Source organism: Panulirus ornatus, chromosome 9, assembly GCF_036320965.1.
Source record: "Panulirus ornatus isolate Po-2019 chromosome 9, ASM3632096v1, whole genome shotgun sequence".
Taxonomy (NCBI): domain Eukaryota; kingdom Metazoa; phylum Arthropoda; class Malacostraca; order Decapoda; family Palinuridae; genus Panulirus; species Panulirus ornatus.
Window position 1 is genome coordinate 29,498,113 of NC_092232.1, and position 27,028 is coordinate 29,525,140.

The 27,028-nt window shown below is 41.1% G+C and overlaps 1 protein-coding gene across 1 annotated transcript in view; it reads right to left on the reverse strand.

Moving 5' to 3' along the window:
• The window catches only part of LOC139750304 (oxysterol-binding protein-related protein 1-like), a 745,131-nt gene that overhangs the window by 683,348 nt on the left and 34,755 nt on the right, over positions 1–27,028 (reverse strand). The window contains exon 6 of the mRNA XM_071664928.1: positions 26,262–26,406. Within this exon, the coding sequence (XP_071521029.1) occupies positions 26,262–26,406 (145 nt within the window). The remainder of the gene's footprint in view (positions 1–26,261; positions 26,407–27,028) is intronic.

The window sequence follows — 27,028 nt, forward strand, 5'->3', positions numbered from 1 at the left end:
AAATACTTTCCCTTGTCTTGTCTTTTTGCATCTCATAATTCTCTCTATATTTCAAGCTCGGCCTTGATGTGGACTTTTATCTGTGGCTGGAGCCTATGAAAAAGAGACGAAGAAAGACCCATCCATTATCGTACAAATATCTATACATATACATACATTATTATATTATCGTAATCACAGTCTCCCACATTAGCAAGGTTGCTCAAGGAAACAGACAAAGAATGGCCCAACCCATCCAAATACACATGTATAAACATAAATGCCCACATACGCACATATACATATATATGCATTTCAACATATACATATATATACACAAGTACAAATTCATACTTGCTGCCTTCCTCCATTCCTGTAGCCACCCCACCACACATGAAATAGCATCCCATCCCCCTCCAGTGAGGTAGTGCTAAGAAAAGACAAAAAAGGCCACATTTGTTCACACTCAGTCTCTAGCTGTCATGAGTAATGCACTGAAACCATAGCTCCCTTTCCATATCCAAGCTCCACAGACCTGTCCATGGTTTACCCCAGACACTTCACATGCCCTCGTACAATCCACCAACAGCATGTCGACCCTGGTATACCACATCATTCCAATGCACTATATTCCTTGTACACCTTTCACCCTCCTGCATGTTCAGGCCCCGATCGCTCAAAATATTTTTCACTCCATCCTTCCACCTCCAATTTGGTCTCTCGCTTCTCCTTCTTCCCTCCACCTCTGAAATATACAACTTCTTTGTCAATCTTTCCTCACTCATTCTCTCCATGTGACCAAACCATTTCAACACACCCTCTTCTGCTCTCTAAACCACGCCCTTTATATTACTACACATTTCTCCACCCTTTCATTACTTAATCAATCAAATCACCTCACACCACATATTGTCCTCAAACATTTCATTTCCAACACACCCATCCTCCTCTGCATAACCCTATCTACAGCCCATGCCTCACGACTATATAATATTGTTGGGACCACAATTCCTACAAACATACCCATTTTTGCTCTCCGAGATAACATTCTCGCCTTCCACACATTCTTCACTGCTCCCAGAACCTTTGCCCCCTCTCCCACCCTGTGACTCACTTCTGCTTCCATGGTTCCATCCACTGCTAAGTCCATTCTCAGATATCTAAAACACTTCACTTCCTCCAGTTTTCTCCATGCAAACAGACCTCCCAATTAACTTGTTGCTCAACCCTACTGAACCTAAAAACCTTGCTCTTATTCACACAGCAACCAGTGCTGTATCATCAGCGAACAACAACTGACTCACTTCCTAAGCCCTCTCATCCACAACAGACTGCATACTTGCCCCTCACTCCAAAACTCTTGCATTCACCTCCCCAACCACCCCATCCATAAACTAATTAAACAACCATTGAGACATCACGCACCCCTGCCACAGACCGACATTCACTAGGAACTAATCACTTTCCTCTCTTCCAACTCGTATACATGCCTTACATCCTCGATAAAAACTTTTCACTGCTTCTAGCAACTTACCTCCCACACCATATACTCTTAAGATCTTCCACAAAGCATCTTTATCAACCTTATCATGTGCCTTCTCCAGATCCATAAATGCTACATATAAATCCATCTGTTTTTCTAAGTATTTCTCACAGACGTTCTTTAAAGCAAACACCTGTCCTACACATCATCTACCACTTCTGAAACCAGACAGCTCTTCTCTAGTCTGTACATGCCTTTATCCTCTCAATCAATACCTTCCCATATAATTTCCTAGGAATACTCGAAACTTATACCTCTGTAATTTGAACACTCTCCTTTACCGCCTTTGCCTATGTACAATGGCACTATGAATGCATTCTGCCTATCCTCAGGCACTTCACCATAATCCATACATACACTGAATATCTTTAACAACCAATCAACAACACAGTCACCCCCCTTTTTTAAGAAGTTCCACAGCAATACCACCCAAACCCGCTGCCTTGCCGGCTTTCATCTTACACAAAGCTTTCACTACCTCTTCTCTGTTTACCAAATCATTCTCACTGACCCTCTCACTTCAAACACCACCCTGACCAAAACACCCTATATCTGCCATTCTATCATCAAACACATTCAACAAACCTTCAAAATACTCACTTCATCTCCTTCTCACTTCATCACTACCTGTTATTACCTCCCATTAGCCCCCTTCACCGATGTTCCCATTTGTTCTCTTGTCTTACGCACTTTATTTACCACCTTCCAAAATATCTTTTTTTTTTTTTTTTTGCCGCTGTCTCCCGCGTTTGCGAGGTAGTGCAAGGAAACACACGAAAGAAATGGCCCAACGCACCCTCATACACATGTATATACATACGTCCACACACGCAAATATATATACCTACACAGCTTTCCATGGTTTACCCCAGACGCTTCACATGCCCTGATTCAATCCACTGACAGCACGTCAACCCCAGTATACCACATCGATCCAATTCACTCTATTCCTTGCCCTCCTTTCACCCTCCTGCATGTTCAGGCCCCGATCACTCAAAATCTTTTTCACTCCATCTTTACACCTCCAATTTGGTCTCCCACTTCTCCTCATTCCCTCCACTTCCGACACATATATCCTCTTGGTCAATCTTTCCTCACTCATTCTCTCCATGTGCCCAAACCATTTCAAAACACTCTCTTCTGCTCTCTCAACCACGCTCTTTATTTCCACACATCTCTCTTACCCTTACGTTACTTACTCGATCAAACCACCTCACACCACACATTGTCCTCAAACATCTCATTTCCAGCACATCCATCCTCCTGCGCACAACTCTATCCATAGCCCACGCCTCGCAACCATACAACATTGTTGGAACCACTATTCCTTCAAACATACCCATTTTTGCTTTCCGAGATAATGTTCTCGACTTCCACACATTCTTCAAGGCTCCCAGGATTTTCGCCCCCTCCCCCACCCTATGATCCACTTCCGCTTCCATGGTTCCATCCGCTGCCAGATCCACTCCCAGATATCTAAAACACTTTACTTCCTCCAGTTTTTCTCCATTCAAACTTACCTCCCAATTGACTTGACCCTCAACCCTACTGTACCTAATTACCTTGCTCTTATTCACATTTACTCTTAACTTTCTTCTTTCACACACTTTACCAAACTCAGTCACCACCTTCTGCAGTTTCTCACATGAATCAGCCACCAACACTGTATCATCAGCGAACAACAACTGACTCACTTCCCAAGCTCTCTCATCCCCAACAGACTTCATACTTGCCCCTCTTTCCAAAACTCTTGCATTCACCTCCCTAACAACCCCATTCATGAACAAATTAAACAACCATGGAGACATCACACACCCCTGCCACACACCTACATTCACTGAGAACCAATCACTTTCCTCTCTTCCTACACGTACACATATCTTTTTATTCTCCATAAAATCTAATGATACTATCTCACCCTAACTCTCATTTGCCCTCTTTTTCACCTCTTACACCTTTCTCTTGACCTCCTTCCACTTTCTTTTATACACCCCCCAGTCATTAGCACTGCTTCCCTTCAAAAATTGGCCAAATCCCACTCTCTTCTCTTTCACTAACAACCTTACTTCTTCATCCCACCACTCACTATCATCTCGAATCTGCCCACCTCCCACCTTTCTCATGCCACATGCATCTTCTGCGCAAGCCATCAATGCTTCCCTAAATACATCCCATTCCTCCCCACTCCCCTCACGTCATTTGCTCTCACCTTTTGCCATTCTACATTCAATCTCTCCTCATACTTCCTCACATAAGTCTACTTTCCAAGCTCACTTACTCTCACCACTCTCTTCTCCCCAACATTCCCTCTTCTTTTCTGAAAACCTCTACAAATCTTCACCTTCGACTCCACAAGATAGTGATCACACATCCCTCCAGCTGCCCTTTTCAGCACATTAACATCCAAAAGTCTCTCTTTCACATACATATACATATATATACTTTTTCTTTATTTTCATTATACTTCATTGCCATTTCCCCCATCAACAAGGTAGACCCAGGAAACAGACAAAGAATGGCCCATCCACTCATATACATATATATATATGCATAAACGCTCATACACACACATATACATATCAACACATACACATGTACATATGTATATATACACTTTTTTTTTTTTTTGTCGCTGTCTCCCGCATTTGCGAGGTAGCGCAAGGAAACAGACGAAAGAAATGGCCCAACCCACCCCCATACACATGTATATACATACGTCCACACATGCAAATATACATACCTACACAGCTTTCCATGGTTTATCCCACACGCTTCACATGCCCTGATTCAATCCACTGACAGCACGTCAACCCCGGTATACCACATCGATCCAATTCACTCTATTCCTTGCCCTCCTTTCACCCTCCTGCATGTTCAGGCCCTGATCACACAAAATCTTTTTCATTCCATCTTTACACCTCCAATTTGGTCTCCCACTTCTCCTCGTTCCCTCCACCTCCGACACATATATCCTCTTGGTCAATCTTTCCTCACTCATTCTCTCCATGTGCCCAAACCATTTCAAAACACCCTCTTCTGCTCTCTCAACCATGCTCTTTTTATTTCCACACATCTCTCTTACCCTTACGTTACTTACTCGATCAACCACCTCACACCACACATTGTCCTCAAACATCTCATTTCCAGCACATCCATCCTCCTGTGCACAACTCTATCCATAGCCCACACCTCGCAACCATACAACATTGTTGGAACCACTATTCCTTCAAACATACCCATTTTTGCTTTCCGAGATAATGTTCTCGACTTCCACACATTCTTCAAGGCTCCCAGGATTTTCGCTCCCTCCCCACCCTATGATCCACTTCCGCTTCCATGGTTCCATCCGCTGCAAGATCCACTCCCAGATATCTAAAACACTTTACTTCCTCCAGTTTTTCTCCATTCAAACATACCTCCCAATTGACTTGACCCTCAACCCTACTGTACCTAATAACCTTGCTCTTATTCACATTTACTCTTAACTTTCTTCTTTCACACACTTTACCAAACTCAGTCACCAGCTTCTGCAGTTTCTCACATGAATCAGCAACCAGCGCTGTATCATCAGCGAACAACAACTGACTCACTTCCCAAGCTCTCTCATCCCCCAACAGACTTCATACTTGCCCCTCTTTCCAAAACTCTTGCATTCACCTCCCTAACAACCCCATCCATAAACAAATTAAACAACCATGGAGACATCACACACCCCTGCCGCAAACCTATATTCACTGAGAACCAATCACTCTCCTCTCTTCCTACACATACACATGCCTTACATCCTCGATAAAAACTTTTCACTGCTTCTAACAACTTGCCTCCCACACCATATATTCTTAATACCTTCCACAGAACATCTCTATCAACTCTATCATATGCCTTCTCCAGATCCATAAATGCTACTTACAAATCCAGCAGGTTTGGATGGTATTGCAGTGGAATTTATTAAAAAAGGGGGTGACTGTATTATTGACTGGTTGGTAAGGTTATTTAATGTATGTATGACTCATGGTGAGGTGCCTGAGGATTGGCGGAATGTGTGCATAGTGCCACTGTACAAAGGCAAAGGGGATAAGAGTGAGTGCACAAATTACAGAGGTATAAGTTTGTTGAGTATTCCTGGTAAATTATATGGGAGGGTATTGAATGAGAGGGTGAAGGCATGTACAGAGCATCAGATTGGGGAAGAGCAGTGTGGTTTCAGAAGTGGTAGAGGATGTGTGGATCAGGTGTTTGCTTTGAAGAATGTATGAGAAATACTTAGAAAAGCAAATGGATTTGTATGTAGCATTTATGGATCTGGAGAAGGCATATGATATACACATAAAAAGACATATACACATGGGCATATTCATGCTTCCTACCCTTCATCCATTCCTGGCGTGACCCTGCTCCACAGGAAACAGCATCGCTATCTACTACTTCAGCGAGGTAGTGCCAGGAAAACACAAAAAAGGCCACATCTGTTCACACTCATTCTGTAGCTGTCATGTGTAATGCATCAAAACCAAAATGCTCTATTCTTATCCAAGCCCCACAGACCTTTCCATGGTTTACCCCAGATGTTTAACATGTCCTGGTTCAGTTCACTGTACAATGGCACTATACATGCATTCAACTAATTCTCAGGCATTCTACCATGATCCATACTTACAGTGAATATCCTTACCAACCAATCAACAACACAGTCACCCCCTTTATCGATAAATTCTATTGCAATGCCATCCAAACTCGCTGCCTTGCTGGATTTCATCTTCCACAAAGTTTTCAATACCTCCCTCTCTCTTAACCAAACAGTTCTCCCTGACCCTCTCACTTCACACACCACCAAAACCAAAACACTCTATATCTGCCACTCTATCGTCAAACACAATCAACAAACCTTCAAAATACTCATTCCATCTCTTTCTCACTTCATCACTACCTGTTATTACTTCCCCCATCTGCCTCCTTCACCCATGTTCCCATTTGTTCTCTTCCCTTACACATGTTATTTACCTCCTTCCAAAACACCTTATCATTCTCCATAAAGTTTAATGATCCTCTATCATGCCAACTCTTATATGCCCTCTTTTTCAACCCTTGCACCTTCCTCTTGACCTCCTGCCACTTTCATTTATACATCTTCCAGTCATTTACACTACTTCCCTGCAAGTATTATCCAAATGCCTCTCTTTTTTCTTTCACTACCACTTTACTTCTTCATCCCACAACTCACTACCCTTTCCAATCTGCCCACCTCCCACCTTTCTCATGCCACATGCACCTTCTGCGCAAGCCATCACTGCTTCCCTAAATACATCCCATTCCTCACCCATTCCCCTCATGTCATTTGCTCTCACCTTTTCCCATTCTACACTCAATCTCTCCTGATACTTCCTCAGACAAGTCTCCTTTCAAGCTCACTTACTCTCACCACTCTCTTCCCCCTAACATTCTCTCTTCTTTTTTGAAAACCTCTACAAATCTCCACCTTCGCCTCCACAAGATAATGATCAGACATCCCTCCAGCTGCCCCTCTCAGCACATTAACATCCAAAAGTCTCTCTTTTACATGCCTATCAATCGACACGTAAACCAATAATGCCCTTTGACCATCTCTTCTGCTCATATACATTTACTTATGTATATCTCCACTTTTAAGCCCAATATTCCCAACCACCAGTCTTTTATCAGCACACAAATCCACAAGCTCTTCACCATTTCCATTTATAACACTGAAAACTCCATGTACACCAATCATACCCTTAAGTGCCACATTACCCACCTTCACATTCAATCACCCATCACTTAAACCCAGTCTTGTGCATCAAAGCTGCTAACACACTCACTCAGCTGCTCCCAAAACACTTTCCTCTTATGATCTTTCTTCTTATGACGAGGTGCATACATACTAATAACAACCCATCTTTCTCCATCCACTTTAGGTTCTACCCACATCAATCTAAAATTTACTTTCTTACACTCTATCACATACTCCTACAACTCCCGCTTCAGGAGTAGCGCTACTCCTCCCTTAGCTCTTGTCCTCTCACCAACCTGACTTTACTCCCAAGACTTTCCTATACCACTCTTCCCCTTTTCCTTCAGCTTCTTTCACTCAGAGCCAGAACATCCAGCTTTCTTTCCCCAAACATACTACCATTCACTCCTTTCTTTTCATCATGGTTACATCTCACACATATTCAGGCACCTCAATCTGAGCCTTCGAGGAAGATAAGCACTCCCCACTTGACTCCTTCCATATCCCTTTTTTTTATCATTATTATCATTATACTTTGTCACTGTCTCCGGCGTCAGCGAGGTAGCGCAAGGAAACAGGCGAAAGAAGGGCCCTACCCACCCACATACACATGTATATACATACACATCCACACATGCACATATACATAACTATACATCTCAACGTATACAGATATATACACACACAGAGACATATACATATATACACATGCACGTAATTCATACTGTCTGCCCTTATTCATTCCCGTCGCCACCCCACCACAAATGAAATGAAAAACCCCCTAACCCCGCATGTGCGTGAGGCAGTGCTAAGAAGACAACGAAGGCCACATTCATTCACACTCAGTCTCTAGCTGTCATATATAATGCACCGAAACCACAGATCCCTTTCCACATCCAGGCCCCACACAACTTTCCATGGTTTACCCGATGCTTCATATGCCCTGGTTCAATCCATTGACAGCACGTCAACCCTGGTATATCACATTGTTCCAATTCACTCTATTCCTTGCACGCCTTTCACCCTCCTCCATGTTCAGGCCCCGATCACTCTAAATCTTTTTCACTCCATCTTTCCACCTACAATTTGGTCTCCCACTTCTCCTCATTCCCTCCACCTCCGACACATATATTCTCTAGGTCAATCTTTCCTCACTCATTCCCTCCATGTGACCAAACCATTTCAAAACACCCTCTTCTGCTCTCTCAACCACACTCTTTATATTACCACACATCTCTCTTACCCTTACATTACTTACTCGATCAAACCACCTCACACCACATATTGTCCTCAAACATCTCATTTCGAGTATGTCCACCCTCCTCCACACAACTCTATCTATAGCCCATGCCTCACAACCATATAACATTGTTCGAACCACTTTTCCTTCAAACATACCCATTTTTGCTTTCCAAGATAATGTTCTTGCCTTCTACACATTCTTCAACACTCCCAGAACCTTCGCACCCTCCCCCACCCTGTGACTCACTTCACTTCCATGGTTCCATCCACTGCTAAAACACTTCACTTCCTCCAGTTTTTCTCCAACCAAACTTACCTCCCAATCAACTTGTCCCTCAACCCTACTGAACCTAATAACCTTGCTCTTATCCACATTTACTCTCAGCGTTCTTCTTTCACACACTTTATAAAACCCAGTCACCAGCTTCTGCAGTTTCTTATCCAAATCAGCCACCAGTACTATTCATCAGCGAACAGCAACTGACTCACTTCCAAAGCACACTCATACACAACAGACTACATACTTGCCCCTCTTTCTAAAACTCTTACATTTACCTCACTAACAACCCCATCCATAAACAAATTAAACAACCATGGAGACATCACGCACCCCTGCCACAAGCCGACATTCACTGGGGACTGATCACTTTCCTCTCTTCCTACTCGTACATACGCCTTACATCCTCGATAAAAACTTTTCACTGCTTCTAGCAACTTACCTTCCACACCATATACTCTTAATACCTTCCACAGACCATCTCTATGAAGTCTGTCATATGCCTTCTCCAGATCCATAAATGTTACATACAAATCCATTTGTCTTTCTAAGTATTTCTCACATACATTATTCAAAGCAAACACATGATCCACATGGACTGAACCAGGGCATATGAAGTGTTTGAGGTAAACCATGGAAAGTTTTGTGGGGCCTAGATGTGGAAAGGGAGCTGTGGTTTCGGTGCATTACACATGACAGCTAGATACTGAGTGTGAGCAAATGTGGGCTTTGTTTTCTTTTCCTAGCGCTACCTCTCTCGCACAAGGGGAGGGGGGTGCCATTTCATGTGTGGCGGGGTGGCGACAGGAATGGATGAGGGCAACAAGTATGAATATGTACATGTGTATATATGTATGTCTGTGAATGTATATGTATACAGTGAAATGTATAGGTATGTATATGTGCATAAGTGGGCGTGTATCTATATTCATATATATGTGGGTGGGTTGGGCCATTCTTTCGTCTGTGTCCTTGCGCTACCTCACTGACGCGGAAGACAGCGATTAAGTATAATAAAAAATGTATAAATATGTCAAAGAAGGCGACTAAAGGGGACAGGAGCGAGGGGCTAAAAACCCTCCCCTCCTTGTATTTCAATTTTCTAATAGGGGAAACAGAAGGAGTTATGCTGGGAGTGCTCATCCTCCTCGAAGGCTCAGACTGGGGTATCTAAATGTGTGTGGATGTAACCAAGATGAGAAAAAAGGAGAGATAGGTAGTATGCTTGAGGAAAGGAACCTGGATGTTTTGGCTCTGAGTGAAACATAGTTCAAGGGTAAAGGGGAGGAGTGGTTTGGGAATATTTTGGGAGTAAAGTCAGGGGTTGGTGAGAGGACAAGAGCAAAGGAAGGAGTAGCACTACTCCTGAAACAGGAGTTGTGGGAGTATGTGACAGAGTGTAAGAAAGTAAACTATACATTGATATGAGTAAAACTGAAAGTGGATGGAGAGAGATGGGTGATTATTGGGGCCTATGCACCTGGGCATGAGAAGAAAGATCATGAGAGGTAAGTGTTTTGGGAGCAGCTGCGCGAGTGTGTTTAGCAGTTTTGATGCATGAGACCGGGTTATAGTGATGGTTGATTTGAACGCAAAGGTGAGTAATGTGGCAGTGGAGGGAATAATTGGTGTACATTGGGTGTTCAGTGTTGTAAAGGGAAATGAAGAGCTTGTAGATTTGTTTGCTGAAAAAGGACTGGTGATTGGGAATACCTGGTTTAAAAAGAGAGATATAAGTATATGCATGTAAGTAGGAGAGATGGCCAGAGAGCATTATTGGATTACTTGTTAATTGATAGGTGCGTGAAAGAGAGACTTTTGGATGTTAATCTGCTGAGAGGTGCAACTGGAGGGATGTCTGATCATTATCTTGTGGAGGCAAAGGTGAAGATTTGTAAAGGTTTTCAGAAAAGAGGGGAGAATGTTGAGAAGAAAAGAGTGGTGAGAGTAAGTGAGCTTGGGAAGGAGACTTGTGTGAGGAAATACCAGGAAAGACTGAGTGCAGAATGGAAAATGGCGAGAGCAAAGGATGTAAGGGGAGTGGGGGAGGAATGGGATGTATTTAGGGAAGCAGTGATGCCTTGTGCAAAAGATGCTTGTGGCATGTAAAGCGTGGGAGGTGGGCAGATTGGAAAGGGTAGTGAGTGGTGGGATGATGAAGTAAGATGATTAGTGAAAGAAAAGGGAGAGGCATTTTGACAATTTTTGCGAGGAAATAGTGCAAATGTCTGGGAGATGTATAGAAGAAAGAGGCAGAAGGCCAAGAGAAAGGTGCAAGAGGTGAAAAAGAGGGCAAATGAGAGTTGGGGTAAGAGAGTATCACTAAATCTTAGGGAGAATAAAAAGATGTTTTGGAAGGAGGTAAATAAAGTGCGTAAGACAAGAGAACAAATGGGAACATCGGTGAAGGGGGCAAATGGGAAGGTAATAACAAGTAGTGGTGATGTGAGAAGGTGGTGGAGTGAGTATTTTGAAGGTTTGTTGAATGTATTAGATTATAGAGTGGCAGATATAGAGTGTATGCGTTGAGGTGGTGTGCGATGTGAGAGGGTCAGTGAGAATGATTTGGTAAACAGAGAAGAGGTAGTGAAAGCTTTGCAGAAGATGAAAGCCGGCAAGGCGGCAGGTTTGGATGGTATTGTAGTGGGATATATTAATAAAGGGGGTGACTGTGTTGTTGACTGGTTGGTGAGGATATTTGATGTATGTATGGCTCGTGGTGAAGTGCCTGAGGATTAGCGGAATGCATGCATAGTGCCATTGTACAAAGGCAAAGGGGATAAAGGTGAGTGTTCAAATTACAGAGGTACAAGTTTGTTGAGTATTCCTAGAAAATTATATGGGAGGGTATTGATTGAGAGGGTGTAGGCATGTACAGAACGTCAGATTAGGGAGGAGCAGCGTAGTTTTAGAAGTGGAAGAGGATGTTTGGATCAGGTGCATGCTTTGAATAATGTATGCGAAAAATATTTAGAAAAACAAATGGATTTGTATGTAGCATTTATGGATCTGGAGAAGGCATATGATAGAGTTGATAGAGATGCTCTGTGGAGAGGTATTAAGAGTATATGGTGTGGGAGGCAAAGTTGCAGGAAGCAGTGAAAAGTTTTTATTGAGGATGTAAGGCATGTGTATAAGTAGAAAGAGAGGAAAGTGGGTGGTTCTTAGTGAATATCTGTTTGCGGCAGGGGTGCGTGATGTCTCCATGGTTGTTTAATTAGTTTATGGATGGGGTTGTTAGGGAGGTGAATGCAAGAGTTTTGGAGAGAGGCAAGTATGAAGTCTGTTGTGGATGAGAGGGCTTGGAAAGTAAGTCAGTTGTTTTTTGCTGATGATACAGCACTGGTGGCTGATTCGGGCGAGAAACTGCAGAAGCTGGTGACTGAGTTTGGTAAAGTGAGTGAAAGAAGAAAGCTGAGAGTAAAAAATGTGAATAAGAGCAAGGTTATTAGGTACAGAGGGGTTAAGGGAGGTACAGTACGGTTGAGGGACAGGTCAATTGGGAGGTAAGTTTGAATGGAGAAAAACTGGAGGAAGTGAAGTGTTTTAGATATCTGGGAGTGGTTTTGGCAGCGGATGCAACCATGGAAGCGGAAGTGAGTCACAGGGTGGGGGAGGGGGCAAAAGTTCTGGAAGCATTGAAAAATGTGTGGAAGGCGAGAGCATTATCCTCAAAAGCAAAAATGGGTATGTTTGAAGGAATAGTGGTTCCAACAATGTTGCATGGTTGCGAGGCATGGGCTATAGATAGGGTTGTACGGAGGAGGGTGGATGTGTTGGGAATGAGATGTTTGGGGACAATATGTGGTGTGAGGTGGCTCGATCGAGTAAGTAATGAAAGGGTAAGAGAGATGTGTGGTAATAAAAAGAGTGTGGTTAAGAGAGCAGAAGATGGTGTATTGAAATGGTTTGGTCACATGGAGAGAATGAGTAAGGAAAGCTTGACAAAGAGGATACATGTGTCAGAGGTGGAGGGAACAAGGAGATGAGGGCCTGAACATGCAGGAGGGTGAAAGGCGTGCAAAGAATAGAGGAATTGGAACGATGTGGTATACCGGGGTCAACATGCTGTCAATGGATTGAACCATGGCATGTGAAGTGTCTGGGGTAAACCATAGAAAGTTTTGTGGGGTTTGGATGTGGAAAGGGAGGAGTGGTTTTGGTGCATTATACATGACAGCTAGAGACTGAGTGTGAACGAATGTGGCTTTGTTGTCTTTTCTTAGCGCTACCTCGCGTGTGTGCAGGGGGAGGGGGTTGTTATTACATGTGGGGCAGGGTGGCGATGGGAATGAATAAAGGCAGCAAGTATGAATTATGTACATGTGTATATATGTATATGTCTGTGTATGGATATTTATGTATACATCAAAATGTATAGGTATGTATATGTGCATGAGTGGACGTGTTTGTATATACATGTGTATTTGGGTGGGTTGGACCTTTCTTTCGTCTGTTTCCTTGTGCTACCTCGCTAACACGGGAGACAGCGACAAAGTATAATAAAAACATAAATAAATGGTCCATCCACTCATACATACACATACATGTATATATACATAAAGGCCCTTACACACACATATACATATCAACATACACTTACATTTACATACACAGACATATACACATGTACATATCCATACTTACCTTCATCCATTCCTGATGCCACCCCACCACACACGAAACAGCATTGCTATCCCCACTTCAGTTAGGAAGCAACAGTAAAACAGACAAAAGAGGCCACATTCGTTCACACTCAGTCTCTAACTGTCATGTGTAATGCACCAAAACCACACCTCCCTATCCACATCCAGGCCCCAAAGACCTTTCCATGCTTTAACCGAAACACTTCACATGCCCTGGTCCAGTCCAATGACAGCATGTCGACCCTGGTATACCACATCGTTCCAATTCACTCTCTTCCTTGCACACCTCTCACACTCCTGTATGTTCAGGCCCCGATCGCTTAAAATCTCTTCACTCTATCCTTTCACCTCCAGTTTGGTCTCCCACTTCTTCTTCCCTCCAGCTCTTACACATACATCCTCTCTGTCAATCTTTTCTCATTCATTCTCTTCATATGTCCAAATCATTTCAACACACCCTCTTCTGCTCTCTCAACCATGCTCTATTTATTTCCACACACCTTTCTTACCCTTTCATTACTTAATCAAACCACCTCACACCACATACTGTCCTCAAGCATTTCATTTCCAATACATCCACCTTCCTCCATACAACCCTATTCATAGCCCATGCCTAGCAACCATATAATATGGTTGGAGCTATGGTTCCTTCAAACACACCCATTTTTGCTCTCCAAGATAATGTTCTCTCTTTCCACACATTCTTCATCATTCCCAGAACCTTTGTTGTTTCCTGCATTAGCAAGATAGTGTCAGAAAACAGACAAAGAAAGACACATCCATTCATATATGCACATATTTACATACTCTATGTGCACATACACATATATATATGTATATGCATGCATATAAGTACATATATTTGTACATGTAAATATTCATAATTGCTCACCATCACCCATTCCCAACACCACCCTCTCCCACTGGAAACAGGAGAAATGTATGAGGGAAAACAAAAAAATAAAATACATTATCTTCTTTCCCCCAACACCTGATCGCCAACCCTTATGTCAGTGAGGTCACACCAGGAAACAGACAAAGAAAGGCCACACTCGCGCAGTCATTCTTTTGCTGTTATGCGTAATGCACCAAAACCATAGCTCCCTATCCACACTCAAGCCCCACAGACCTTTCCATGGTTTATCCTGGACATTTCAAATGCCCTGGTTCAGTCCACTGTCAGCTCACTGACCCCAGTATACCATATCGTCTGACTTCAATCTATCCTGTGCAAGCCCTTCCCCCTTTGATTTCCTGAATCTATCCTTGCACTGTATAGGGAAAGACAGTCTTCTTCCTGACCTTAAAAATACATAGTACTGGTGTAGAGGATGAGTTGCATCTTGCATGATCTTCTCCACCTGCTTCATTGCACATTCCTGATACAGCATGTCTAATGTTTTATTGTTTGTACCCAATTTCCTAGCTTTTTTAACAATTTTCTCATTTATTTTTATCTTTACTCTTTAGCTTGCCATACCAGGCGGTAACTGAAAAACATAAAATTGATCCTATAGTTAACCTATAAAAAAATTAATCAATGAGTTGTCTAACAGTAGACTATTCAAGATACATACAAAGTGCAATCTTTGATTACATTTCCTATACACCATATCAGTGTTTGGACCACGTTTTAACTGGTCATCTATGACAAAGCCTACATACTTGTATCGACTCACTCTTTCTAAATTTTCATCTTCAATTGTAGTTTTTTGTCCTAAAATCTATCATCATCTCTCTAGTATCCTTTATATTTAAGTAAAGATAATTTGTTTTACACCACTCAACAAAGCAACTAACCTGTGCAATATTATCACTACAATTATCATTTGAAATTTTCCTATGATTCATGTATCATCAGCATATTTCCAAATAGCGCAATTGCTAAAAACAATTCTACAGTCATCAGTATACAAACTGACCAAAGTGTGGGATATAACACATCCCTGGGGTGCACCTGTATTGGTAAAAATTATGCTGGACTTAGTGTTACCCCATTATGTCTTCAAGACATTTCATAATATCTTACATTAAAGCAATAGGCCTAAAATCGTTGAACACTTTAGGAAATGAGATTTTGGCAATTGGCTTTATTTCTGACAATTTCCATATGTCAGGCACTACCCCCAGATCTAGTGAGTTCTGAAATAGTTGTTAAAGTATAAGTGCCAGTTGTTCACCACAAAACTTTAGTGCCTTGGCTGGCATCTTGTCTGGTCCCATGACCTTTCCAGGCCTAATACACTTCAGGGACATTTGTATGACATTTGCATGACATCATGATTCTTTCCTCATTTCTTTCTTAAATAACTGACAGAACATTAATGCACTCTTCGCAAAAATCATTTTTTTTTAAATCTTGCAAAAAATGAATTCATATCATTCACATATGCATCAGTGTTTTCTGACTCAGTCATGTTCAATTTTCTATTATAACCACATAATGTTTTTAATCCTTTCCACACATCTTTCACAAAATGTGTTCTAAATAAACCCTCAACCTTTCCCTTGTATGCTCTTTTTGAATCCAATACTTTCTTGCTTAACTGTTTTTATATTAATTCTAACTGAGTAAGATCTCCATTTTGTATGATTCTACATTTTTCACTGAGCAAATTTTTCAGTTCTTTGTTTACCCAAGGCTTGTTACTGGGATAGACAGTTACTTCTTTACTTGGCACTATCATATCAAAACAAAAGTGAAAATAAGAATCAAAGATGTCCAAGTTTGTATTAAGATTTGCTCCATCTCACAGAACTGGCCAGTCAGTGCACTAACAGCATCCCTGTAGTTGTAGGCTACTCTCAGAATCCCATTTTCTAACTGTTACCTTTTTTAAAATCTTTCAACACTCATATGTAGGTTGGTTCACAAAACAGAATGTTGTGATCTCAATTTCTGAGAGGGGGGCCTTTTCAAAACATGATAGCTGTTTTTACACTGTAATACATCTTATAGAGTAATATTTCCCCTCATAGTGCATTTTGCTATTTGCTTGTATGTTGGAACACGGTCTTCAAAGTTACAATGGTTAAAATCACCTAAAATTATCCTTACACTCTCTGGGCATTCATTTTCATATTTCGTTGCAGTTTTCCAACATTCTAACTGCTTCTGATTTGTCAACATCCAGGGGTATATACACAGTAAAAAGATAACCTTGCCAATTTTCTGGAAAGGTAAGAGGGCTTACATGTTACCACCAGGAATTCAATGTCTTTATCACAGTAGGTTTCTTTGTTACCTGTGTACACCATCTGTCATTTATATAAATAGCTACTCCACCTCCTAGTTCCTTGACAATACCTCTACTGTCTGATCTTAGCAGCATAAAACCATCTATGTGCACTGTGCTATCAGCATTCTGGTCTTGCAGCCAGGTTTTTATAAGAGCAATTACTGCACTAATCATGTATTCACGAAGGTATTTGCAATTTGCACACAGCTCATCAATCTTATTTAGAATAGATCATATATTACCGAAATTTACTGTGGATAGCAGTACTCGTATGCCCCTTCTCCTCATGTGCACCTGGATTCTGCTGAGTCTACTTCACTTCTGATTTCAGTAATGTGTAGATGTCTGTCATATTCAAGCCTCCTTTCGTTGTGTCATAACTAAATCATTTCACATTTAGTGATGTGAAGTTCATCAAATATGCAGAACATTTGTACAATATTGGAGTAAGTCTAACTTTTTGTACGTTACTACAGTCCTACAGAAACTAAGGTTCCACACCAATATACAAGAGTTAGAAAAGTACTCATTCAAGTGTTTTCCTTATGTTACACATTTCAGAGGGCCTGAGCTAAAAGTTGCTCCTCCATATGTCATCTTGTATATATGTTGGCAGTTTATTAGAAAAACTAAAATACATGTCAAATAGTTTTGCACAAAAATCATTTTACCAAGGAAGCAGAGGGTTTCCACGTAACCTGAACTTCCATGCCGACTGGGCGATTCCTCCTGCCCAGTTTGTAAGAAACAAATGAATACGAATGCTCCATGCTCTGATATACAGGCACCTGTCAATTTACACCAGAACTATGTTCTAGAAAATGGTCAGGTAAATAAGAAATGCATAAATCAAACATTATAAGTAGCAAAGATTCTGGGGTTTCGTTATTTATGAGACACTAGATATTCATAACTGGAAAACTACAGTATACATGTACCACAAAATAATGATTACAATACACATACTGTACAATGAATTATAGTAAAATGAGCAGAAATAACTAACAATGCCATCACCTATGTTCATTGCTGTTCTTGGATTGCTTGCTAATGCTGATGGAAAGGGAGGAGGCAAATGGAGGAGTTACAAGGGAAGGGGGTCAGCTAGGCCAGATGATATAGTTAGCAAAGGTGATGGCGATAGTCAAGCGAGTTCAGCTATTTCATTACTAGATGTCAATGACTGATCCTCCTTATTAGTGTCCTTTTTCTTCAAATGTGTGAGCATGTTCTTGATAAATTAGTACAGGTTGTACCTCTCTAATCTGGTGCTCTGTGGTCCAGCAACTCCCATGGTCTGGCAAGCTTTGAATCTGCTGCCATTAGTTATTAGTTTGAGGATCTACCACCAGGGTGGCACTATTAGCAGCACTAAGCCACCAAAATCTGTTTACAGTGCAGGTGAGCTAACCAACAGCTCTGTTTATTTCTTATATTCGCTGTGTTTTAGCCCTTCAGGATGTTATTCAAGAGACCAAGAGGTGCAAAGATGGTGCTAGTGATAATAAGCATAAGCATAAATCATTATCTATGCCTGAAATGGATTACTGAAAAAATTGATAAAGGAACTTCTATAGAGACTTTGTGCAAGTACTACGAGATCAGATCATCAACTGTGTATGACTTAAGGGTCAATTTCTGTTTTCCGGCATTTTCCGAGGTCTGACAACAGCCAGGTCCCAAGGTTGCTAGATTAAAGAGGTACAATCTATCTCAACATCAAAACCCCAAAACCCATGAATAAACTGAGGGAAAAGCATCTGCCACACTGTTCATACAAACACTAGGGGTTTCCTGAAAGGCCTCACCAATGATCATGAAGGCATGATGGTAAAGGATTTCAAGAATTCCTTTCAGTCCTCTGGTGCATTATCTGTAGCCTTCACAAGCTTTGCAATTGTTTTCCACAAGTGGTAAGCCTTGAAAGTAGATATCATCCCCTGATGCACTAGATGGATTTGAGATAGAGTGTTGGCAATAGAGAACTAATTTGCTGTTCTCACAAAGGTCTTGTACATAAGATGGATGGCCAGGGACATTATCGACACGATGGGGAATTTTGGAACTTGTGTTCTCCTTCAGTTCTACATGAAGCTTTGCAGCAAATCACTCACAGAAATCTATGCCTGTTATCCACCCCATCGGATTAGATTAATGAAAGGTAAAAATTGCATAACTATCCCTTAAGAGCCCTGGAATTTTCCAAATGGTAGACAAATAGTGGTTTAAGTGTTTAATCATCTGCAGCATTGCCTCACACTAGTAGCAAAAGGCAATCCATGGTAGCTTTAAATCCTGTTGAAGTCTTTTATGGGAAATGTACATTTTCAAAGGTTTTTTTTTTTTTTTATACTTTGTCGCTGTCTCCCGCGTTTGCGAGGTAGCGCAAGGAAACAGACGAAAGAAATGGCCCAACCCCCCCCATACACATGTATATACATACGTCCACACATGCACATATACATACCTACACAGCTTTCCATGGTTTACCCCAGACGCTTCACATGCCTTGATTCAATCCACTGACAGCACTTCAGCCCCGGTATACCACATCGCTCCAATTCACTCTGTTCCTTGCCCTCCTTTCACCCTCCTGCATGTTCAGGCCCCGATCACACAAAATCTTTTTCACTCCATCTTTCCACCTCCAATTTGGTCTCCCTCTTCTCCTTGTTCCCTCCACCTCCGACACATATATCCTCTTGGTCAATCTTTCCTCACTCATCCTCTCCATGTGCCCAAACCACTTCAAAACACCCTCTTCTGCTCTCTCAACCACGCTCTTTTTATTTCCACACATCTCTCTTACCCTTACGTTACTCACTCGATCAAACCACCTCACACCACACATTGTCCTCAAACATCTCATTTCCAGCACATCCATCCTCCTGCGCACAACTCTATCCATAGCCCACGCCTCGCAACCATACAACATTGTTGGAACCACTATTCCTTCAAACATACCCATTTTTGCTTTCCAAGATAATGTTCTCGACTTCCACACATTCTTCAAGGCCCCCAGAATTTTCGCCCCCTCCCCCACCCTATGATCCACTTCCGCTTCCATGGTTCCATCCGCTGCCAGATCCACTCCCAGATATCTAAAACACTTCACTTCCTCCAGTTTTTCTCCATTCAAACTCACCTCCCAATTGACTTGACCCTCAACCCTACTGTACCTAATAACCTTGCTCTTATTCACATTAACTCTTAACTTTCTTCTTCCACACACTTTACCAAACTCAGTCACCAGCTTCTGCAGTTTCACACATGAATCAGCCACCAGCGCTGTGTCATCAGCGAACAACAACTGACTCACTTCCCAAGCTCTCTCATCCCCAACAGACTTTCAAAGGTATTCTTTTCAAAAATATTATGATCTCTTTAATGCTAAAATTCAGCTTAGGAGAATAAATGCCTTCCCCATTATTGGTATTGAGGGTTCCTGGAAAATTTTTGGCAGCAACATCAGCAGAATCAGCTTCATCAGTCATCTTGACATTGTGGTATCCGGAGCATTTTCTAAAACTCTTGAACCAACTAAACCTTGCTTAAAAAGTCTTCATTGCTCCCTTTTCCAGGGCCAAATCATCATATATTCCAGGCCTTTGTTTGCATTACAAGCATAGGAACATTTTCATGTGTTTGAAATTCAATCGAAGTGCTCAACATCCATTCCATTCTCTCCATAACTTTACTTCAGGAGTATGAGGTCTTAGATGTACTCATTAATGTTCCACTCTTGGCACTCTCCTTGATCTATGCACTGTAATACACTGCCCATAACCAAGTCCAAGGGCACACTTAACATAAGTGGTGTGGTGCTGCCAGAATCATATGAAAAGCACTTTTATGCATGGTGTGGGTATGCAACTTCCCACCTTACATTCCTCCATGCATGGATACAGTCTATAGTCATAAAGTGCTACAGCACTTTGTGCTTCAGAAAACTGTAAACTGTACATCTTTGGCCCCATAAATCATGCCACCAAATACTGTCTTGTAAGTTCTCCAGATACAAATGGAATGAAGAAGAGTCAAGTCATCACCAATGAAGTTAAAGTGGATGTGCTCAAACAATATGAGAGTGGTAAAAGAACAGCCATAATTAAGCATGCCCTCGGACTTAGTTAACCTGCTTTATGGACTATTTGTGAAAGCACACAGATCGTGGAGAGTCCCAAGAGTGAAACATTAATCAGTACATCTAAGACCTTGTATTCCTTACGTGTGATTGTGGAGAAAACAGAACACATGTTGGGCACATGGATTGAACACCAAACATATAAAAATGTTCCCATCATCATGCTTGCAATACAAGCATGGGCCTGAAGTATATCTGATGAAGACATTTCAAGCAAGTCCTAGTTGGTTTGGCAATTTTAGGAAGTAACAATTACATCAAAAGTATGACTAGTGAGGCTGCTTCTCCTGATGATGATGTTGTTGCTGCCAAAAGTTTCCTGGGTAACTTCAAGACCATTAACAAGGAAGGTGGTTATTTCCTATGCAGACTTTTAATATAGATGACACTGGATTATTTTGGAAGATGCCTTTGAGAACATATATTTCCCATGAAAAGAAGATTTCGACAGGATTCAAAGCTGACAAGGGTTACCTCAAGCTGCTTTTTTTTTTTGTTAACATTGAAAATTACTAAGCTTAAACCAGTAATAGCCTACCATTCAAAAAAATCTCAGGGTTCTTAAGGGATAAGTAAAGTAATATTTGTTTGTTTCATATAATTCTAATCTGAAGGGGCAGATAAAAGGCAAAGTTTTCTTTAATTATACTGCTGGAAAGCTACATGTAGAGCTGAAGGAGTACTGTGCAAGGAAGAACACAGATTTCAAGATTCTCCTTCTTATCAATAATGCTCCAGGCCATACACCTTTAATCCAAGGCCTTTGTGAGAACAATGACGTAGTTTTTCTTCCACCCACCACTACATCTCTAATCCAGCCAATGGACCAGCAGGTGATATCTACTTTCAAGGCCTACTATTCTAATATGGAAGTCCTTCATCATCAGGGATGCCATCATGATGATCAGTGAGGCCAAGGAGGAAATCACAAGTGTTTGTAAGAACACACTGTGGCATAAGCTATGCCATCATCTTGCTCATGGTTTCCAGGGTTTTGATGTTGATACCAAAGTATAAAGAATACATGCATATATTGTGATAATGACAAAAAAAGGCTTCAATGAAGTTGAGAACAGTGATATAAAAAAGCTGATAAAATCACATAAAGAAGATCTCTTGAATGAAGATTTTCAGTTGGAGAAAAAATGCCAGGAGAGGGTGGTAGCAAAACAAGGGGAGGTCCAGCAAGTGTGTTCTCTCACTAGCAGGAGGGTAGATGAAGCATTTCACCACACTGACCTTACTCTTCCTATATTTGATGGGGATGATCCAGACAGAGAGGAGAGTTCATAGGTGGCCCCAAATGTCCCAGCTGATATCAGGAGCTATCCAAAAATCCATAATAAGAAGACGATGAAGATTAAACAGACAACACCAGATTTCTTTCTGAAGTAAAAGGAAACTCATGTGGAGGGCCAGCCATCAACATTTACCGAGGTAACAGCTGAACTCACTCGACCATCACCACCACCTTCACCACAACTACATCATCTGACCCATTGACCCCTTTCCCTAGCAACTCTCATTCACCTACCTCTCCATCAGCACCAACAAGCAATTTAGGAACAGCAGTAGTGTTGGAATCGTTTGTAATCTTCTGTTTTTATTAATAAAATTCATTGTACAGTATGTATATTATAGTATTTTCATTTCCTAGTGAATAAACTGTAGTGTTTCAATAGGAAAATATTTGGTAGTCTTATCAATAATGAAACTCCCTAAACTCCATTACTTACATTATTTGATTTGTGTGTTTTTGATTTACATTAAAAATGAGAGAGCTTGGGAAGTGAGTCAGGTGTTGTTCACTGATGATACAGCACTGGTGGCTGATTCATGTGAGAAACTGCAGAAGCTGGTGACTGAGTTCGGTAAAGTGTGTGAAAGAAGAAAGTTAAGAGTAAATGTGAATAAGAGCAAGGTTATTAGGTACAGTAGGGTTGAGGGTCAAGTCAATTGGGAGGTAAGTTTGAATAGAGGAAAACTGGAGGAAGTAAAGTGTTTTAGATATCTGGGAGTGGATCTGGCAGCAGATGGAACCATGGAAGCGGAAGTGAATCATAGGGTGGGGGAGGGGGCGAAAATCCTGGTAGCCTTGAAGAATGTGTGGAAATCGAGAGCATTATCTCGGAAAGCAAAAATGGTTATGTTTGAAGGAATAGTGGTTCCAACAATGTTGTATCGTTGCCAGGCATGGGCTATGGATAGAGTTGTGTGCAGGAGGGTGGATGTGCTGGAAATGAGATGTTTGAGGACAATATGTGGTGTGAGGTGGTTTGATCGAGTAAGTAATGTAGGGGTAAGAGAGATGTGTGGAAATAAAAAGAGCGTGGTTGAGAGAGCAGAAGAGGGTGTTTTGAAATGGTTTGGGCACATGGAGAGAATGAGTGAGGAAAGATTGACCATGAGGATATATGTGTCGGAGGTGGAGGAAACGAGGAGAAGTGGGAGACCAAATTGGAGGTGGATAGATGGAGTGAAAAAGATTTTGCGTGATCGGGGCCTAAACATGCAGGAGGGTGAAAGGCGGGCAAGGAATAGAGTGAATTGGATCGATGTGGTACACCGGGGTCAACGTGCTGTCAATGGATTGAATCAGGGCATGTGAAGCGTCTGGGGTAAACCATGGAAAGTTGTGTGGGGCCTGGATGTGGAAAGGGAGCTGTGGTTTCAGGCATTATTACATGACAGCTAGAGACTGAGTGTGAACGAATGGGGCCTTTGTTGTCTTTTCCTAGCGCTACCTCGCACCCATGAGGGGGGAGGGGGATGTTATTCCTTGTGTGGCGAGGTGGCGATGGGAATAAATAAAGGCAGACAGTATGAATTATGTACATGTGTATATATGTATATGTCTGTGTGTGTATATATATAAGTACATTGAGATGTATAGGTATGTATATTTGCGTGTGTGGACGTGTATGTATATACATGTGTATGGGGGTGGGTTGGGCCATTTCTTTCGTCTGTTTCCTTGCGCTACCTCGCAAACGCGGGAGACAGCGACAAAGCAAAATAAATAAATAAATAAATATTAAAAATTGCAAGTATATAACTGTCACATAAACTGAGAGGTCACTATACCATGGACTGGCCATCTGGCTATGAACTAAGTGGATACAAAGTGAGGTATGGCCAAAAGAATCAGATAATATATAACTGACATACATAGTTATAAGACACTGAATGCAGGTTCTTGTCCACCTAGATAAGTATGGACACCTACCAAGGTGGCAAGGGGCTAGAATAATGCATAAAAGGCAGCAAGTGAGAAAAGCCTTGGAAGCTTCCTACATATACAAAAGATAAGTGATCAACAACTGTGATGGTTTTTTGATGTTGGGCTTGACTAGTAGCAAAAATGGCTGTCAGAGAATACAGGAAATGCAGCAGGGTACTTGGAGAAACAGCCAATCAGTTGTAAAGAATGAGGTGTTTTATCCAGTGAGGTGGGGATGGTCTGTAGGGATAAAAAGACTTGTATCCTAGTATCCTACTTTGTCTGCAGCAGTTGAAGTAAGAACTATTCTCCAAAACTCTTAGCTTTGTTTAATCATGATCCAAATCCACAAACTTGTCATGACAAATTATTTACATTTTTAGATATCCCAAACATCCCTAGCATCTACTCCAAAAAATAACAAAATGCAATTTCTATTGGTTCGCTTTTTCTTACAGAAGTTAGGGGGCCGAGTGTTTTTAAGGGAAATGACAAAAGCCACCTCTCTTTGGAAATAACATGTCAAATGATTAAGGAAAATTATAAGAGCCACCTCTCCTTAGAAATAATGTCTAAATCTTTAACAAGTTCCAAAAGGGCACGATTACCTTCCACAAAGCCCTGATTGCTACACTCCTCAAAGAACATATCTCATCCCAAAATATCAAAGTGAGATTTAGCAATCACAGCTGACCCATCAATTCCATGTCAACTTACAAATCTCACTTTCTTCTTCAAGAGACAAAGTATAATTCCATCAGTTTTTACTTTCTGCATTGGGGAGAAAAGACTTGGAAACTATTACAGGGGTTCCTTGGGGGTGTTGGATTTGTGGAATACTCCATGCAGTTGCCAAGTACAAGGCATAATTATGAAAAATAGAGGGAGAGACCCTTGAGAGCCATACTTTATGTCCTATTATGGACAATCACATTCAAAATTTAGCACTGATATGCCTAAAGAACTTGTTTATGCTTTAAAAGTATAAAAAGACATATACAAAACTATACAGAAAAGTAATAAGAGAAATAATGCTGCACAGAACGATGGCAGTGCATCACCCCTGATACTGTGCACTTGGCCTCTGAACTCACATACAGTAGCCAGCCAGATATGCTGCACAAAAGCTAACTCATTTTTCATGGTTCACACTACTGACAAACAAACACCAAAATGCTTCCCAATAGGTGCTTCACTTTTGCCACATGAAAGATAATCAAATAAGCCTTCATCTTTTCTCTAAAAACATAATTTTCTCTACCCTCCTCCAGAGGACAAGTAAAACAAGCAATTTATGCTTAAAAGCCATATCTAGGAGGACACATCAACAATCAAGATAAAGTTTTCAAGAATTTGCACTAAAACGAGATTACTTATGGAGTTCCTCACTCAGTGACAATCACAGAATGACACAGTCATAATACAAGTGATGATGCTTTGGTGACACCGTTACCTTACTAGCACATTGCTGTGTGCATTTTCATACCATCTCACCAGGTTTGGCTAGAGGTAGCCTGGTGGCAGAAAGTAATGATGCAGCTACTCACATCTTTGTGTAACATTTAGCAAATAGGTTTATATTATCTTAAGTGTGGATGCTCAAAACTGCAGTTAAAAATACCACAATGAGCAATGGACCTCTGCACATTGAACCAAATACCACCAAGCATCAAAAATACAAAAAACATTATTATGTTACACCTGGTACTTCCATGTCTGTAATTAACTACTACTACAGTATGGGATGGAAATTTTACACTAACAGGGCCCCATCTCTTGAACACCTACTTTCATACATCTGAAATCTTTCATGGTGTCTCTATTAACTATGTCCTCAGTCATTCTATTCCATCTATCTGGTGTGTGACTGCCTCTGCCTTTAAGCTAGTTAGGGCACCATAGAAAGACAAAGTCAATGGTTAAATGAAAGTTATACACATATCTACCAATATCAGTGAAACATGAAGTACATTTAATTACATGCAGACACAGATCTCACATACATAGGCATGAAGCCTCAATTCACACAAGCTACCAAAATAAAATTTCAGACATTCTAAACATTCTAATATACTACAGGTTGAAAAGCAAATGACTTGTATCTATTAATTTCAAATAATATCATTTACCATATAAAAGCCAGCTGATTTTGGCACAAAATACATAAACATTTCAGCAAACGAATTTTTCCAAAATATATTTCTAAAAACATTTACTTGACTTACTGTTCACATTTCTCATTGACGGATCACAGCCATTTTGTAGTAGTACAACAGCAACATCAATGTGTCCTCGATAGGCTGCACAGTGAAGGCTGGTGTTGCCCTGAGAGTCTACACAATTCACATTTGGAGCTCCTGCTTCACGAAGCTGAAATTACAAAGAAAGGGAGTTGGATGTATGAAAAACCATTTCCATGCTAGTGAAAAAGCCCAATGTGCATCAAAAATAGTACCTACTTATAATGAGGTTATATCACTCTTCAAAAGATTCATTCCCCAGGATACACCCTCATTAGCCATTATAAAATGTAAATCTGGCTAATTCTCATTCACAGAGCCCCTGGTTCCATGCAGAAACCCTCCCAGGTTTGGAGCTGTGGGTGGCACTAGCAAATGGCCAACTTGCATCACTAACTACTTACACGAGTCTGTGACTCGGGCCTGTACCATCACACAAGGATGGGCATTAGGGTTGGTCAGTGTATGTCAATGGTGGTGGTGGGGAGGATAAAAAAAATTAAAATATTGGTATATAACATCCAAGAAATAAGAACCCATACGAAAATGTGAAACATACAAGAAAATAAAAAAGTAAATTTTGAGCCCATTTTCAGAGTTGCCAAAAATTAGTCTGCCTATTTGGGAAGCCCTTTCATTCTCATGTTCTACTTGGGAATCTATAAAATAAATCCCTAATTACCAGTAAGGACTATTTATCTATTATACATGATCGCTGCTTCTCACGCCAGCGAGTTGGCACCAGGAAACAG